The sequence below is a fragment of the Engystomops pustulosus genome, chromosome 3 (genome assembly GCF_040894005.1).
Source record: "Engystomops pustulosus chromosome 3, aEngPut4.maternal, whole genome shotgun sequence".
Classification (NCBI taxonomy): Eukaryota; Metazoa; Chordata; class Amphibia; order Anura; family Leptodactylidae; genus Engystomops; species Engystomops pustulosus.
Window position 1 is genome coordinate 11570561 of NC_092413.1, and position 16284 is coordinate 11586844.

General features: G+C 46.0%; 1 protein-coding gene across 4 annotated transcripts in view; it reads left to right on the forward strand.

Moving 5' to 3' along the window:
* Window positions 1-261: 261 nt before the first annotated feature.
* The window catches only part of DNAH14 (dynein axonemal heavy chain 14), a 153971-nt gene continuing 137948 nt past the window's right edge, over window positions 262-16284 (forward strand). For 3 of the 4 annotated variants that reach the window (XM_072140043.1, XM_072140044.1, XM_072140045.1), the window contains exons 1-10: window positions 262-401; window positions 2169-2336; window positions 2553-2683; window positions 5640-5800; window positions 6035-6144; window positions 11473-11640; window positions 12592-12704; window positions 14548-14610; window positions 14862-15000; window positions 15925-16056. In XM_072140043.1, coding sequence (XP_071996144.1) covers window positions 399-401; window positions 2169-2336; window positions 2553-2683; window positions 5640-5800; window positions 6035-6144; window positions 11473-11640; window positions 12592-12704; window positions 14548-14610; window positions 14862-15000; window positions 15925-16056 — 1188 coding nt within the window. In that variant the 5' untranslated portion in view covers window positions 262-398. The remainder of the gene's footprint in view (window positions 402-2168; window positions 2337-2552; window positions 2684-5639; window positions 5801-6034; window positions 6145-11472; window positions 11641-12591; window positions 12705-14547; window positions 14611-14861; window positions 15001-15924; window positions 16057-16284) is intronic. The other variant, XM_072140046.1, reaches the window with a different exon arrangement.

Genomic DNA, 16284 nt, shown 5'->3' on the forward strand with positions numbered 1-16284 from the left:
ACTTCCCTCCACCAGCAATAGGCAAAATAAAATGTAAGATTATAAATACATAAAATGCTTTTCCCCTGTACACATCACTTAAAAAAACATGGAGCTGAAGTGAGAAAAAACAATAATAATAAGTCCTATCCAATGGGGGTCATTTATCTTATTAACCCCTTCTTCTCTGCACATGGTATGATGTTATTATTCTCCCGTGACTGACAGATAAGGGGGAGGAGTTTATTTTCGTCCCCTGTGTAAACCACGCCCCGGTCTCCTTGGTAACCCCACGCAGCGTCTCTCTGCCGAGAGTTTTGAGAAATCACAACAAACAAGTCTTTATTGCTCAGTGTCCGTGCACTGCGGGGGCCGGAGCTGCCCGGGCGGCCGGGTGTGAGGCGGGAGCTGCGGTGTGTATGGTGAGAGGGGCCCCGGGTTATCTCTATATACTCCTTATGTGACTGTGTGTCAGTGGCGGCACCTTTGCTTGCTGTCAGTGAATGGAAGCCCTCATATCACCCAGACACTAGCATTTGTCCCTTTGGTCCTATACTTTTCTGTTAATGGGAAGTGGATTTTGACACAGATTTTTTTTTAGATTTTTGTGTGGAAATCCATGTCAAATCCCACAATGTGAACAGGAGCGGCGATGCAGCCGTGTGTGACTGGTGATCTGGGAGCTGACAGCAAGCAGAGGATGTGAAATCCATTATCTGATTTGCTGATTGGTGGTTCAAATGTTTTTCCCATCAACAGTTTAGTTTTGATCTATTTGTTCCTAAACATGATGATGGATGTAAGAGCTCCGCTGCCTCCACTAATGTCCACTTATAGTCACTGAGATCATGTCACCAGATTAAACCCCATTAAACTCCCGGCCCCCTCAGGCAGGGGTATGAAATGTCCTTCCTAGAATTCCCTCTTTTATGGGAAATCTCCCCCATTTACCTATAAAAAATCCCCATCATGTGACAGTGAGCAGAGTAGAGTCATATTTTGCCTGAGATGAATCAAGTTTAGAGGCTGCAGTGGGAGCGTCACTTCAGACTTACCTATCTTTGGTTCGATAGCACCTAGAAACATGATGCTGGTGTCTTATTAAAGATAAGATTCTCATCTTTCAGATCTGAGGTTCTGTGTGAGATACAGGGGGGGGGGGGGATTTATCAAGGCTTGACAACTAGTGTACAAGCCATGATTTAGTCTAAATTGAGGTGTAGAGCTGGGCATTGTGACTACTACACCCTCTATGCTAGTAGGGAAGGGAGGTGGCACACGGTATTACTGTCCGGCACCTGTGTACCGCCTATTGCCTGTGCCTGTTCAGATGAAGGCTATGGCCAGCTGTGACCTGGTGTACAAGTGCCCTGTCAGTGCAACTCATTGCTACTGATAGAATGGGCAGGGAACTAAAGGCATAGTTGGAAATGTAAGCTGCAGATAAAACTCCAAATCCCATTGATTCCTTAGCTGTCTGTATCTTCGGTTTGTATCTGTCGCTTTCAAAACCACAAACCTGATGTGATCTGAGAAGTTGAATTCTTATCTTTAATATGACACCAGCACTTTGTTTCTAGGTGCTATAGAACCTAAAAAAAAAAAGGGTGTTTAAAGTGACTTTCCCCCTTCAGACTTTAAACTTGACTCAACAGGCAAAATATAGTTCCATAGTTTACGGCAATATGTCACCCAGAGACGTCAGACTCGTTGTGGATAGCACGCAACGGACTTGGATTATTGAGTTATCTGGGACCGTTAAGAACAGGGGGTCCGTCAAACCCAATGGATTAGAGGACAGAGGAGAAAGCGGACCAGGACGGGTAGAGACCAGCCCTATACGCAGCAGCCCATCCCATACCTGCAGGACTACATTAAACAGAGGGATAGTCGTAGTCGCTCTAAATGAGGACCAGGAGGGATCCACAAAGCTGCAAGAATTGGGGAAAAATGACTCGTCTCAATCTCCACCCACAGCCTGTGATTGTCACCACGTAGGAGGTTAAGAATACATTGTAACATAGTTTATACAGTTGAAAAAATGACTCTTCTCTGCTCATTGGTAAAAGAGGGAGGTGCAACATAACAGAGGGAATTTTAGAAAGAACATTTCATCTCCTACCTGTGGGGACCGGGAGTTTAATAAGGGTAAAATCTGGTGACCTAATATTTGTCATTCTCCCCCCCAGGAAGGAAGAGCCGTCATGCACACAGGAGAGCGCCGGCTCCTTCCCAGGACAGGTCTCCTCTCTCGCCTGCATCTTGGAGCGGAGGATTCGGATGTTCTCCAGATGATCTCCAGGAGTCCGGTGATGCCCGGGCGAGTCGCCCGCAGTGATGAGCGGGGTCACCCGCTGGTGAGCAGATCCTTCTCCATCCACATGACACTATTGCTATCTACTCGCTACAGAGGAACCTGTGATCCGAACCCAGAATCAATGAACTAGGGGGGTCCCTGGGCCCAATATCTACTCTTACATAAAAAAGATTCTTAAAGGGTTAAAGTTTGGGATTTCTATAGAAATGTGAATGTGCTCAGGGTTTTAAGATTTGTTTGCCTTCTCTTATTGCAGGGTCTTTTACCAAAACCTCCTCCTGGATCCATGGAGTTGTGTCTCCCCCCGATCCGCACCACCATCTGCAGGGAGGACAGAGAGAGAAGGAGCAGGGGGAAGCGACGAGACTACAGAAAGGAGCCAGAAATGTGAGCACTTGTGTGTCTGATCCCCTCCGCATTGTCATACAGCTAAGCTGTGCAGCTATTCTGTATATTAAGAGGTTCTGCAGCAGCTGAGGTGTGTATGATGAGGTTCCGTAACAGGTGCAGTGTGTATTATTGTGTTCTGCAGCAGCTGAGGTGTGAATAATGATGTTCTTCAGTAGGTGAGCTGTGTATTAAGTTTCTGCAGAAGCTGAGGCGTTTATTAGGAGGTTTGCCTGCAGTGGAGGTGTATATAAGGAGGTTCTGCAGCAGCTCAGATGTGTTTGATGAGGTAGTGCAGTAGCTGATGTGTGTATTATGAGGTTCTGCGGCAGCTGAGGTGTGTATTGTGAGGTTCTGCAGACGCTGAGGTGTGTATTGTGAGGTTCTACAGCCGCTGAGGTGTGTATTGTGAGGTTCTGCAGCCGCAGAGGTGTGTATTGTGAGGTTCTGCAGCCGCAGAGGTGTGTATTGTGAGGTTCTGCAGCCGCAGAGGTGTGTATTGTGAGGTTCTGCAGCCGCAGAGGTGTGTATTGTGAGGTTCTGCAGCCGCTGAGGTGTGTATTGTGAGGTTCTGCAGCCGCTGAGGTGTGTATTGTGAGGTTCTGCAGCAGCTGAGGTGTGTATTGTGAGGTTCAGCAGCAGCTGAGGTGTGTATTGTGAGGTGCTACAGCCGCAGAGGTGTGTATTGTGAGGTTCTGCAGCCGCAGAGGTGTGTATTGTGAGGTTCTGCAGCCGCAGAGGTGTGTATTGTGAGGTTCTGCAGCCGCAGAGGTGTGTATTGTGAGGTTCTGCAGCCGCAGAGGTGTGTATTGTGAGGTTCTGCAGCCGCAGAGGTGTGTATTGTGAGGTTCTGCAGCCACAGAGGTGTGTATTGTGAGGTTCTGCAGCAGCTGAGGTGTGTATTGTGAGGTTCAGCAGCAGCTGAGGTGTGTATTGTGAGGTTCTACAGCCGCAGAGGTGTGTATTGTGAGGTTCTGCAGCCGCAGAGGTGTGTATTGTGAGGTTCTGCAGCCGCAGAGGTGTGTATTGTGAGGTTCTCCAGCCGCTGAGGTGTGTATTGTGAGGTTCTGCAGCAGCTGAGGTGTGTATTGTGAGGTTCTGCAGACGCTGAGGTGTGTATTGTGAGGTTCTGCAGCAGCTGAGGTGTGTATTGTGAGGTTCTGCAGCAGCTGAGGTGTGTATTGTGAGGTTCTGCAGCAGCTGAGGTGTGTATTGTGAGGTTCTGCAGCAGCTGAGGTGTGTATTGTGAGGTTCTGCAGCAGCTGAGGTGTGTATTGTGAGGTTCTGCAGCAGCTGAGGTGTGTATTGTGAGGTTCTGCAGCAGCTGAAGTGTGTATTGTGAGGTTCTGCAGCCGCTGAGGTGTGTATTTTGAGGTTCTGCAGCAGCTACGGTGTGTATTGTGAGGTTCTGCAGCAGCTGAAGTCTGCATTGTGTGGTTCTGCAGCAGCTGAAGTCTGTATTGTGAGGTTCTGCAGCAGCTGAAGTCTGCATTGTGAGGTTCTGCAGCAGCTGAGGTGTGCATTGTGAGGTTCTGCAGCAGCTGAGGTGTGCATTGTGAGGTTCTGCAGCCGCTGAGGTGTGTATTGTGAGGTTCTGCAGCCGCTGAGGTGTGTATTGTGAGGTTCTGCAGCAGCTGAGGTGTGTATTGTGAGGTTCTGCAGCAGCTGAGGTGTGTATTGTGAGGTTCTGCAGCAGCTGAGGTGTGTATTGTGAGGTTCTGCAGCAGCTACGGTGTGTATTGTGAGGTTCTGCAGCAGCTGAAGTCTGCATTGTGTGGTTCTGCAGCAGCTGAAGTCTGTATTGTGATGTTCTGCAGCAGCTGAAGTCTGTATTGTGAGGTTCTGCGGCAGCTGAGGTGTGCATTGTGAGGTTCTGCAGCCGCTGAGGTGTGTATTGTGAGGTTCTGCAGCCGCTGAGGTGTGTATTGTGAGGTTCTGCAGCAGCTGAGGTGTGTATTGTGAGGTTCTGCAGCAGCTGAGGTGTGTATTGTGAGGTTCTGCGGCAGCTGAGGTGTGTATTGTGCGGTTCTGCGGCAGCTGAGGTGTGTATTGTGAGGTTCTGCAGCAGCTGAAGTCTGCATTGTGAGGTTCTGCAGCAGCTATGGTGTGTATTGTGAGGTTCTGCAGCAGCTACGGTGTGTATTGTGAGGTTCTGCAGCAGCTAGGGTGTGTATTGTGAGGTTCTGCAGCAGCTGAGGTGTGTATTGTGAGGTTCTGTGGCAGCTGAGGTGTGTATTGTGCGGTTCTGTGGCAGCTGAGGTGTGTATTGTGAGGTTCTGCAGCCGCTGAGGTGTGTATTTTGAGGTTCTGCAGCAGCTATGGTGTGTATTGTGAGGTTCTGCAGCAGCTACGGTGTGTATTGTGAGGTTCTGCAGCAGCTAGGGTGTGTATTGTGAGGTTCTGCAGCAGCTACGGTGTGTATTGTGAGATTCTGCAGCAGCTACGGCGTGTATTGTGAGGTTCTGCAGCAGCTACGGCGTGTATTGTGAGGTTCTGCAGCAGCTGAGATGTGTATTGTGAGATTCTGCAGCAGCTAGGGCGTGTATTGTGAGGTTCTGCAGCAACTGAGGTGTGTATTGTGAGGTTCTGCAGCAGCTAAGATGTGTATTGTGAGGTTCAGCAGCAGCTGAGATGTGTATTGTGAGGTTCAGCAGCAGCTGAGATGTGTATTGTGAGGTACTGCAGCAGCTGAGATGTGTATTGTGAGGTTCTGCAGCAGCTGAGATGTGTATTGTGAGGTTCTGCAGCAGCTGAGATGTGTATTGTGAGGTTCTGCAGCAGCTGAGATGTGTATTGTGAGGTTCTGTAGTAGCTGAGATGTTTGTTATGAGGTTCTGCAGCAGCTGAGACATGTCACAGCAGATGCCCGTTCTCTCGTCGTGATGTGGATGCTGCTGGTGATCTGTGCATTGTGTCCGGCCGCCTGTCACATGTGAGTCCATTGTTATCTTTGCAGGGAGCAGAGAAGTGAAGTGCTGAGCTGCGGGGGCCGGGGCGATGCGTCCTCGGGGTCAGACGTGAGACTGGAGACGGATCATCTGATGGACAGAACTGAAGGCAAAACACCAAAGCACCCGGCCCGACCCAGGACTGACCCATGTCCAGGGGGCACCGAGGGTAACGTCCTAAACATCTTATGGCTCATGGTGCAGATCAGCCCCACAACAGCGAATATTAACTTCTAATAAAAACTTTATTAAACATTTTTTTTTAATTAAATATTCAAAATACAAAAGATTTTATAAAAGACTTTGTAAAAACTTTTATTTTTTACTCCTGGAATAGTGGGAAATTCTCCAGAACCCGGCAGAATTTTTCCTTTGATGGTTGATGTGAATTCTTGTGTTGCAGATGACAGTGTGATGTCACATATACAGAGGGTCAGAGCCGCGCTCGGGTGGAGAACATCGCACCCCCAACCCGAAATCAGCAAAGACGAGAAATACAAGAGATTTCTAAAGGTAAAAACTGCCAGACAGGGCCGGTCCGTACAGTGACTATATGTACTGGATAATAGACAGGGCAGGTCCATACAGTGACTATATGTACTGGATAATAGACACGGCCGGTCCATACTGTGACTATATGTACTGGATAATAGACACGGCCGGTCCATACAGTGACTATATGTACTGGATAATAGACGCCTCCGGTCCATACAGTGACTATATGTACTGGATAATAGACACGGCCGGTCCATACAGTGACTATATGTACTGGATAATAGACACGGCCGGTCCATACAGTGACTATATGTACTGGATAATAGACAGGGCAGGTCCATACAGTGACTATATGTACTGGATAATAGACACGGCCGGTCCATACAGTGACTATATGTACTGGATAATAGACAGGGCAGGTCCATACAGTGACTATATGTACTGGATAATAGACAGGGCAGGTCCATACAGTGACTATATGTACTGGATAATAGACACGGCCGGTCCGTACAGTGACTATATGTACTGGATAATAGACACGGCCGGTCCATACAGTGACTATATGTACTGGATAATAGACACTGCCGGTCCATACAGTGACTATATGTACTGGATAATAGACAGGACCGGTCCATACAGTGACTATATGTACTGGATAATAGACACGGCCGGTCCATACAGTGACTATATGTACTGGGTAATAGACACGGCCGGTCCGTACAGTGACTATATGTACTGGATAATAGACACTGCCGGTCCATACAGTGACTATATGTACTGGATAATAGACAATGCCGGTCCATACAGTGACTATATGTACTGGATAATAGACAGGGCCGGTCCATACAGTGGCTATATGTACTGGATAATAGACACCGCCGGTCCATACAGTGGCTATATGTACTGGATAATAGACACAGCCGGTCCATACAGTGACTATATGTACTGGATAATAGACACGGCCGGTCCATACAGTGACTATATGTACTGGATAATAGACACGGCCGGTCCATACAGTGACTATATGTACTGGATAATAGACACGGCCGGTCCATACAGTGACTATATGTACTGGATAATAGACAGGGCCGGTCCATACAGTGACTATATGTACTGGATAATAGACACTGCCGGTCCATACAGTGACTATATGTACTGGATAATAGACACGGCCGGTCCGTACAGTGACTATATGTACTGGATAATAGACACGGCCGGTCCATACAGTGACTATATGTACTGGATAATAGCCGGTCCATACAGTGATTATATGTACTGGATAATAGATACGGCCGGTCCATACAGTGACTATATGTACTGGATAATAGACAGGGCCGCTCCATACAGTGACTATATGTACTGGATAATAGACACGGCCGGTCCATACAGTGACTATATGTACTGGATAATAGACATGGCCGGTCCATACAGTGGCTATATGTACTGGATAATAGATAGAGCCGGTCCATACAGTGACTATATGTACTGGATAATAGCCGGTCCATACAGTGACTATATGTACTGGATAATAGACACGGCCGGTCCATACAGTGACTATATGTACTGGATAATAGACAGGACCGGTCCATACAGTGACTATATGTACTGGATAATAGACACTGCCGCTCCATACAGTGACTATATGTACTGGATAATAGACACGGCCGGTCCATACAGTGACTATATGTACTGGATAATAGACACGGCCGGTCCATACAGTGACTATATGTACTGGATAATAGACACTGCCGGTCCATACAGTGACTATATGTACTGCATAATAGACACGGCCGGTCCATACAGTGACTATATGTACTGGATAATAGACACGGCCGGTCCATACAGTGACTATATGTACTGGATAATAGACACGGCCGGTCCATACAGTGACTATATGTACTGGATAATAGACACGGCCGGTCCATACAGTGACTATATGTACTGGATAATAGACAGGGCCGGTCCATACAGTGGCTATATGTACTGGATAATAGACAGGGCCGGTCCATACAGTGACTATATGTACTGGATAATAGACACGGCCGGTCCATACAGTGACTATATGTACTGGATAATAGACATGGCCGCTCCATACAGTGACTATATGTACTGGATAATAGACACGGCCGGTCCATACAGTGACTATATGTACTGGATAATAGACAGGGCCGGTCCATACAGTGGCTATATGTACTGGATAATAGACACCGCCGGTCCATACAGTGGCTATATGTACTGGATAATAGACACAGCCGGTCCATACAGTGACTATATGTACTGGATAATAGACACGGCCGGTCCATACAGTGACTATATGTACTGGATAATAGACACGGCCGGTCCATACAGTGACTATATGTACTGGATAATAGACACAGCCGGTCCATACAGTGACTATATGTACTGGATAATAGACAGGGCCGCTCCATACAGTGACTATATGTACTGGATAATAGACACGGCCGGTCCATACAGTGACTATATGTACTGGATAATAGACATGGCCGGTCCATACAGTGGCTATATGTACTGGATAATAGATAGAGCCGGTCCATACAGTGACTATATGTACTGGATAATAGCCGGTCCATACAGTGACTATATGTACTGGATAATAGACACGGCCGGTCCATACAGTGACTATATGTACTGGATAATAGACAGGACCGGTCCATACAGTGACTATATGTACTGGATAATAGCCGGTCCATACAGTGACTATATGTACTGGATAATAGACACTGCCGCTCCATACAGTGACTATATGTACTGGATAATAGACACGGCCGCTCCATACAGTGACTATATGTACTGGATAATAGACACGGCCGCTCCATACAGTGACTATATGTACTGGATAATAGACACGGCCGGTCCATACAGTGACTATATGTACTGGATAATAGACACGGCCGCTCCATACAGTGACTATATGTACTGGATAATAGACACGGCCGGTCCATACAGTGACTATATGTACTGGATAATAGACACGGCCGGTCCATACAGTGACTATATGTACTGGATAATAGACACGGCCGGTCCATACAGTGACTATATGTACTGGATAATAGACACTGCCGGTCCATACAGTGACTATATGTACTGGATAACATACACGGCCGCTCCATACAGTGACTATATGTACTGGATAATAGACACGGCCGGTCCATACAGTGACTATATGTACTGGATAATAGACACGGCCGGTCCATACAGTGACTATATGTACTGGATAATAGACACGGCCGGTCCATACAGTGACTATATGTACTGGATAACATACACGGCCGCTCCATACAGTGACTATATGTACTGGATAATAGACACGGCCGGTCCATACAGTGACTATATGTACTGGATAATAGATACGGCCGGTCCATACAGTAACTATATGTACTGGATAATAGACACGGACGGTCCATACAGTGACTATATGTACTGGATAATAGACACGGCCGGTCCATACAGTGACTATATGTACTGGATAATAGACACGGCCGGTCCATACAGTGACTATATGTACTGGATAATAGACACAGCCGGTCCATACAGTGACTATATGTACTGGATAATAGACAGGGCCGCTCCATACAGTGACTATATGTACTGGGTAATAGACAGGGCCGGTCCGTACAGTGACTATATGTACTGGATAATAGACACGGCCGGTCCATACAGTGACTATATGTACTGGATAATAGACATGGCCGGTCCATACAGTGGCTATATGTACTGGATAATAGATAGAGCCGGTCCATACAGTGACTATATGTACTGGATAATAGCCGGTCCATACAGTGACTATATGTACTGGATAATAGACACGGCCGGTCCATACAGTGACTAAATGTACTGGATAATAGACAGGACCGGTCCATACAGTGACTATATGTACTGGATAATAGCCGGTCCATACAGTGACTATATGTACTGGATAATAGACACTGCCGCTCCATACAGTGACTATATGTACTGGATAATAGACACGGCCGGTCCATACAGTGACTATATGTACTGGATAATAGACACGGCCGGTCCATACAGTGACTATATGTACTGGATAATAGACACGGCCGGTCCATACAGTGACTATATGTACTGGATAATAGACACTGCCGGTCCATACAGTGACTATATGTACTGGATAATAGACACTGCCGGTCCATACAGTGACTAAATGTACTGGATAATAGACAGGACCGCTCCATACAGTGACTATATGTACTGGATAATAGACACGGCCGGTCCATACAGTGACTATATATACTGGATAATAGACACGGCCGGTCCATACAGTGACTATATGTACTGGATAACATACACGGCCGCTCCATACAGTGACTATATGTACTGGATAATAGACACGGCCGGTCCATACAGTGACTATATGTACTGGATAATAGACACGGCCGCTCCATACAGTGACTATATGTACTGGATAATAGACACGGCCGGTCCATACAGTGACTATATGTACTGGATAATAGACACGGCCGCTCCATACAGTGACTATATGTACTGGATAACATACACGGCCGCTCCATACAGTGACTATATGTACTGGATAATAGACACGGCCGCTCCATACAGTGACTATATGTACTGTATAATAGACACGGCCGGTCCATACAGTGACTATATGTACTGTATAATAGACACGGCCGGTCCATACAGTGACTATATGTACTGTATAATAGACACGGCCGGTCCATACAGTGACTATATGTACTGGATAATAGATACGGCCGGTCCATACAGTGACTATATGTACTGGATAACATACACGGCCGCTCCATACAGTGACTATATGTACTGGATAATACACACGGCCGGTCCATACAGTGACTATATGTACTGGATAATAGACAGGACCGGTCCATACAGTGACTATATGTACTGGATAATAGACAGGGCCGGTCCATACAGTGACTATATGTACTGGATAATAGACACGGCCGGTCCATACAGTGACTATATGTACTGGATAATAGACACGGCCGGTCCATACAGTGACTATATGTACTGGATAATAGATACGGCCGGTCCATACAGTGACTATATGTACTGGATAATAGACAGCCGGTCCATACAGTGACCATATGTACTGGATAATAGACACGGCCGGTCCATACAGTGACTATATGTACTGGATAATAGACACGGCCGGTCCATACAGTGACTATATGTACTGGGTAATAGATACAGCCGGTCCATACAGTGACTATATGTACTGGATAATAGACACGGCCGGTCCATACAGTGACTATATGTACTGGGTAATAGACACGGCCGGTCCATACAGTGATGTATCTGGTATTACTGGGTCTGGTTCTGTCTTCCTAGGAGAACCGTCTTATGAAGGAGGACACAGGAGAATTTGTCTACTGTCTCCCTAGGGGTCAGGGTGATCCCAGCGCTCGCTATGATCCCTATGATCTCCAGGTGGTTCCAGCATCCTCTGCAGTGCGCAGCGACGTGTACTGGACGGTCAGCGCTTCACATGTGTCTAAGGTAAGTACTTCCATCAGCATCAGTCATAGATGGGGGGGGGGGGGGTCTACTCCAATCACATCCAAGCATCCCAGCAGCTCATTTACATAAGCATTTAATTGTTTGTGTTGCACAGCTGACTATGACACAGCTCACAGAGCCGCAACATCATCCTTTATAATTAGTCTTGACTACAGTTTGTCAACCATCTGTCCACTTGTCTCTCCCTATATTCATTATATTTTGGTACGGCTGTCACGGAGGAAAGTTATCCTGGGCTTTGTTTTTCTGGAAAGAAGTGAAATTCTGTTTTATCACTTGCAATTTATCAAATTTTTTTCAGAAACAGCGCCCCCCCCATACAGTGGCTGGAAGTGGTATTGCGCTTGTTACATAATAGAGCAATGTGCATCATGAATGCTGATCCTGTGGTTTAAATTGCCACAATGGTGCTGTTCTTGCATTGAGGGCTTCCAACTCCCCCTCCCCTTTGCACTGATTGGATGCTATAGACATCACTCAAGACCAAAGGGGAGGGGCATTCAAAGCTTGTGACGATGCACTTGGAGAGTCCCGATTCGGGCACATGCAGTCACAACAACAGAGTCAACGGTCATGGCTCATGAGGACTGTCATCAACTCCCTTTAAATCCATGATTACTGTATGAATGTGACCAACTTTAACGTCAAGGGTGTCACAAACTGGGCCAAAATGTGAAAAATTAAGCACATCCTTACTACCACCATAAGATATTCTGCTAAATCAAATCCCCTTGAATAATTGATCATCAGCAAGTAGGACCACCTCTGCAATAGCAGAAGTTTTATTGGTTTTCTGGTTTGCAGGGTGTATATTCTTTGTTTTCTTAGAACTATACCGCGGCCGTACACATGTGACCTCTTACATCCCACGTAGGTTAGAACCGTAGAAACGGACAGTGAATTTATACTTTCCCTACTTTCTCTGCGCAGGTAATGATGGTCTCCGGAGCAGAGATCATGGAGGCCGTGTCTGTCCCTGACTGGTTACATGAGAGGGAGAAATACTACGCTATAAAGAACATCCGCACATTCGCGCAGTTCAGGTAAGACGCTATCAAATATTTTTCTTTGCCGTTTTTTTTTTTTTTTACAATTAGGTTTTATTTTTGGCCACACCCACATTGGCCAAGCTCCTCCCTTTCTGTTGAGCAACTTATAAAAAGTTTTAAAAGTTAAGTTTCTTAAATTTCACCCAAATTCTGGTGGATTTTCATTAGTTAAACCTCAAAAATGTACTATTGATTCTTTGTTTCATATGTTAGGGGTGGATTTACCTATAAAGCATCCTAAGCAATAGCATGGGGGTCATCCTAAGAGATCAGGGGGGTCCCACACAGTCATCATTAATCTTATTGTGGCCATATTTTAGCACTGTGTGGTGGTATTTTTTACAGGTTCTGTGTTGTGACATTATTTGGAAGTATGTGGCGGTATTATTCAGGCGCTGTATTGCTGCTTTACTTTGGCAATGTGTGGCGGAATTATTCATTCACTATATTGTGTCATATTTTGGCACTATGTGGCGGCATTATTCAGATGCTGTAGTGTAGTATTATTTTGGCATTGTGTGTCGGTATTATTCATGCACTGTATTGTGGTATTATTCAGGCGCTATAGTGTGGTATTATTTTGGCACTGTGTGTCGGTATTATTCAGGCGCTATAGTGTAGTATTATTTTGTTGCTGTGTGCCGGTATTATTCATGCACTGTATTGCCACATTATTTTGCCATTGTGTGCTGGTATTATTCATGCACTGCATTGTGGTATTATTCAAATGCTGTAGTGTAGTATTATTTTGGCGCTGTGTGCCGGTATTACTCATGCACTGTATTGTGGTATTATTTTGGCGCTGTGTGCCGGTATTATTCTGTCGCTGTGTGGTGGCATTATTTAGGGGCTTTATTGTGGTATTATTCTGGCAATGTGTGGCGTATTAATTAGGCGCTATAGTGTGGTATTCTGGCACTGTGTGGTGGTATTATTCTGGTGCTGTAGTGTAGTATTATTCATGCACTGTATTGTGGTATGATTCAGGCGCTATAGTGTGGTATTATTTTGGCACTGTGTGGCGGTATTATTCATGCACTGTATTGTGGTAATATAATGGCACTGTGTGGCGGTATTATTCATGCACCGTATTGTGGTAATATTCTGGCGCTGTGTGGCGGTATTATTCAGGTGCTGTATTGTGGTATTATTTTGGCGCTGTGTGCCGGTATTATTCAGGCGCTATAGTGTGGTATTATTCTGGCACTGTGTGGTGGTATTATTCACGTCCTGTAGTGTGGTATTATTCTGGCACTGTGTGGCGGTATTATTCTGGCACTGTGTGGCGGTATTATTCAGGTGCTGTAGTGTGGTATTATTCTGGCACTGTGTGGCGGTATTATTCAGGTGCTGTAGTGTGGTATTATTCTGGCACTGTGTGGCGGTATTATTCAGGCGCTATAGTGTGGTATTATTCTGGCACTGTGTGGCGGTATTATTCTGGCACTGTGTGGCGGTATTATTCTGGCACTGTGTGGCGGTATTATTCTGGCACTGTGTGGCGGTATTATTCAGGTGCTGTAGTGTGGTATTATTCTGGCACTGTGTGGCGGTATTATTCAGGCGCTATAGTGTGGTATTATTCTGGCACTGTGTTTGGCGGTATTATTCTGGCACTGTGTGGCGGTATTATTCAGGTGCTGTAGTGTGGTATTATTCTGGCACTGTGTGGTGGTATTATTGAGGCGCTGTAGTGTGGTATTATTCTGGCACTGTGTGGTGGTATTATTGAGGCGCTGTATTGTGGTATTATATTGGCACTGTGTGGCGGTATTATCCATAGCAGAGATTATCCTGCCTCCATTGTTTGAGGGGCTGATTTATTTTCTGTTTTCAGGCTCTGGAAGGGTTTTGCGGTTTGGAAAAAGAACGTTCACAGATCCAAGATGGAGGGCAGCAGGTATGTGACGGGGAGCATGTATAATACCGTATTGTATATCACTAGTGTACACGAACAGTATATAATAATTGGATTTTATTAATGATTAATGTATTTATTACAAATATGGAGAATTGGGCACCTGTAAGCTGAGCTCAGGGGAAGGGCTTCTGCTGCAGCCAGTTGTCTTACAGCCAAGTCTAGACCTAGATCTAAGATAAACTGGGACAGGTATTATATGATATGTTTCTATGTATTCTCTCTTTGTGCAGGGCCCTGCTCCTCCAGCACCTGTACCTCGCTGACAACCTCTTCCAGGGCTGCCTGCTGTACCTCCAGGCGCTGTGTGAGGGCGCTGTGACTATACCAAAGGAAAACCACCATGGAGTTATACCGATTTCACTTATTAATGTAAGAAACCTGATTATTATTTAATTATGAGGTGTCGCCGTACAGACTACATCCAGTGTTAGGTATTGTCCCTGGAGAGAAGTGTAATCAGACCTTTCTGTCTGTGGTTAGTAGCAGCAGGGCTGTGATATATGGACTTATATTCCAAGACTGTAGCTTTTTCAAGTGTCCTCACGCTGCTGTGCCCTGTCCTTTCCTGCAGGCAGTGTTCCTCCAGGAGAGATGTGTAATCAGACCTTTGTGTGTGTTGATAGTAGCAGCAGGACTGTGAAATATGGAATCATATTTCAAGATTGTACTGGGAATGCGTCCTCACACTGCTGTGCTCTGTCCTTTCTGCAGGCTGTGTTATGGAACTGTCTCTGGAGAGATGTGTAATCAGACCTTTGTGTGTGTGTGTGTAGTTAGTAGCAGCAGGACTGTGAAATATGGAATTATATTCTAGGATTGTACTGGGTATGTGTCCGCACACAGCTGTGCTCTGTGCTCTCTGCAGTCAGTGTTAGGTATTGTCTCTGGAGAATTGTCTAATCAGACCTTTGTGTGTGTTGATAGTAGCAGCAGGACTGTGATATATGAACTTTTGGTTGGTTGCCTGGGTGTAGATGCTTATCATCTATCTCCTATAATTAGTGTTTTTCCTATGAATTATGAATTTATATTTCAGGAACTTGGCTCCTCCCATTGCATCGGGCATTAGTCCTGGCACTGCTGTGCTCTGTGCTCCCTGCATTGCGCTGCTCCAGTTCCCCTCGCCTCTGCGTTGAGTGAATTTAACCATCTATGTGTAGATCATAGGACAGGCTGACAGGCAGCTCAATGCAGAAAGCACAGAGCACAGCAGTGTCGGGACAAACCACCAGTGAAGCCGGAGCCCCCTGTGTACACTGCTCTCCTGACGTGTGATGCTCTCCCTCCGTGCAGGTGGACCCCTCGTGCACCTACTCCCTGAGGGTCTTCTGTGATGTGCAGAGCGAGGCCTGTGATACCGCCCTGAGGAGACTGCAGACCCTCAGAGAAACTTTCATCCGGAACATCAGGGAAACGTTATATAAGGTAATGAAATCGCCCCCTAATGGAATATTATTACAGGCGGAATCCTGCAGGAGCAATGCGGATCATCTACACCTTCCCGCAAAACGGGCGCATAGTAGTCTGCACCCTGGTTGGGACCCTGATCCCTCCGCTCGCTGGGATACATTCTCTATATAACCAGGATATAGGGAGATATATTTGTAAAGCGCTGTGGAATCTGATGGCGCTATATGAATAAAAATTATTTAA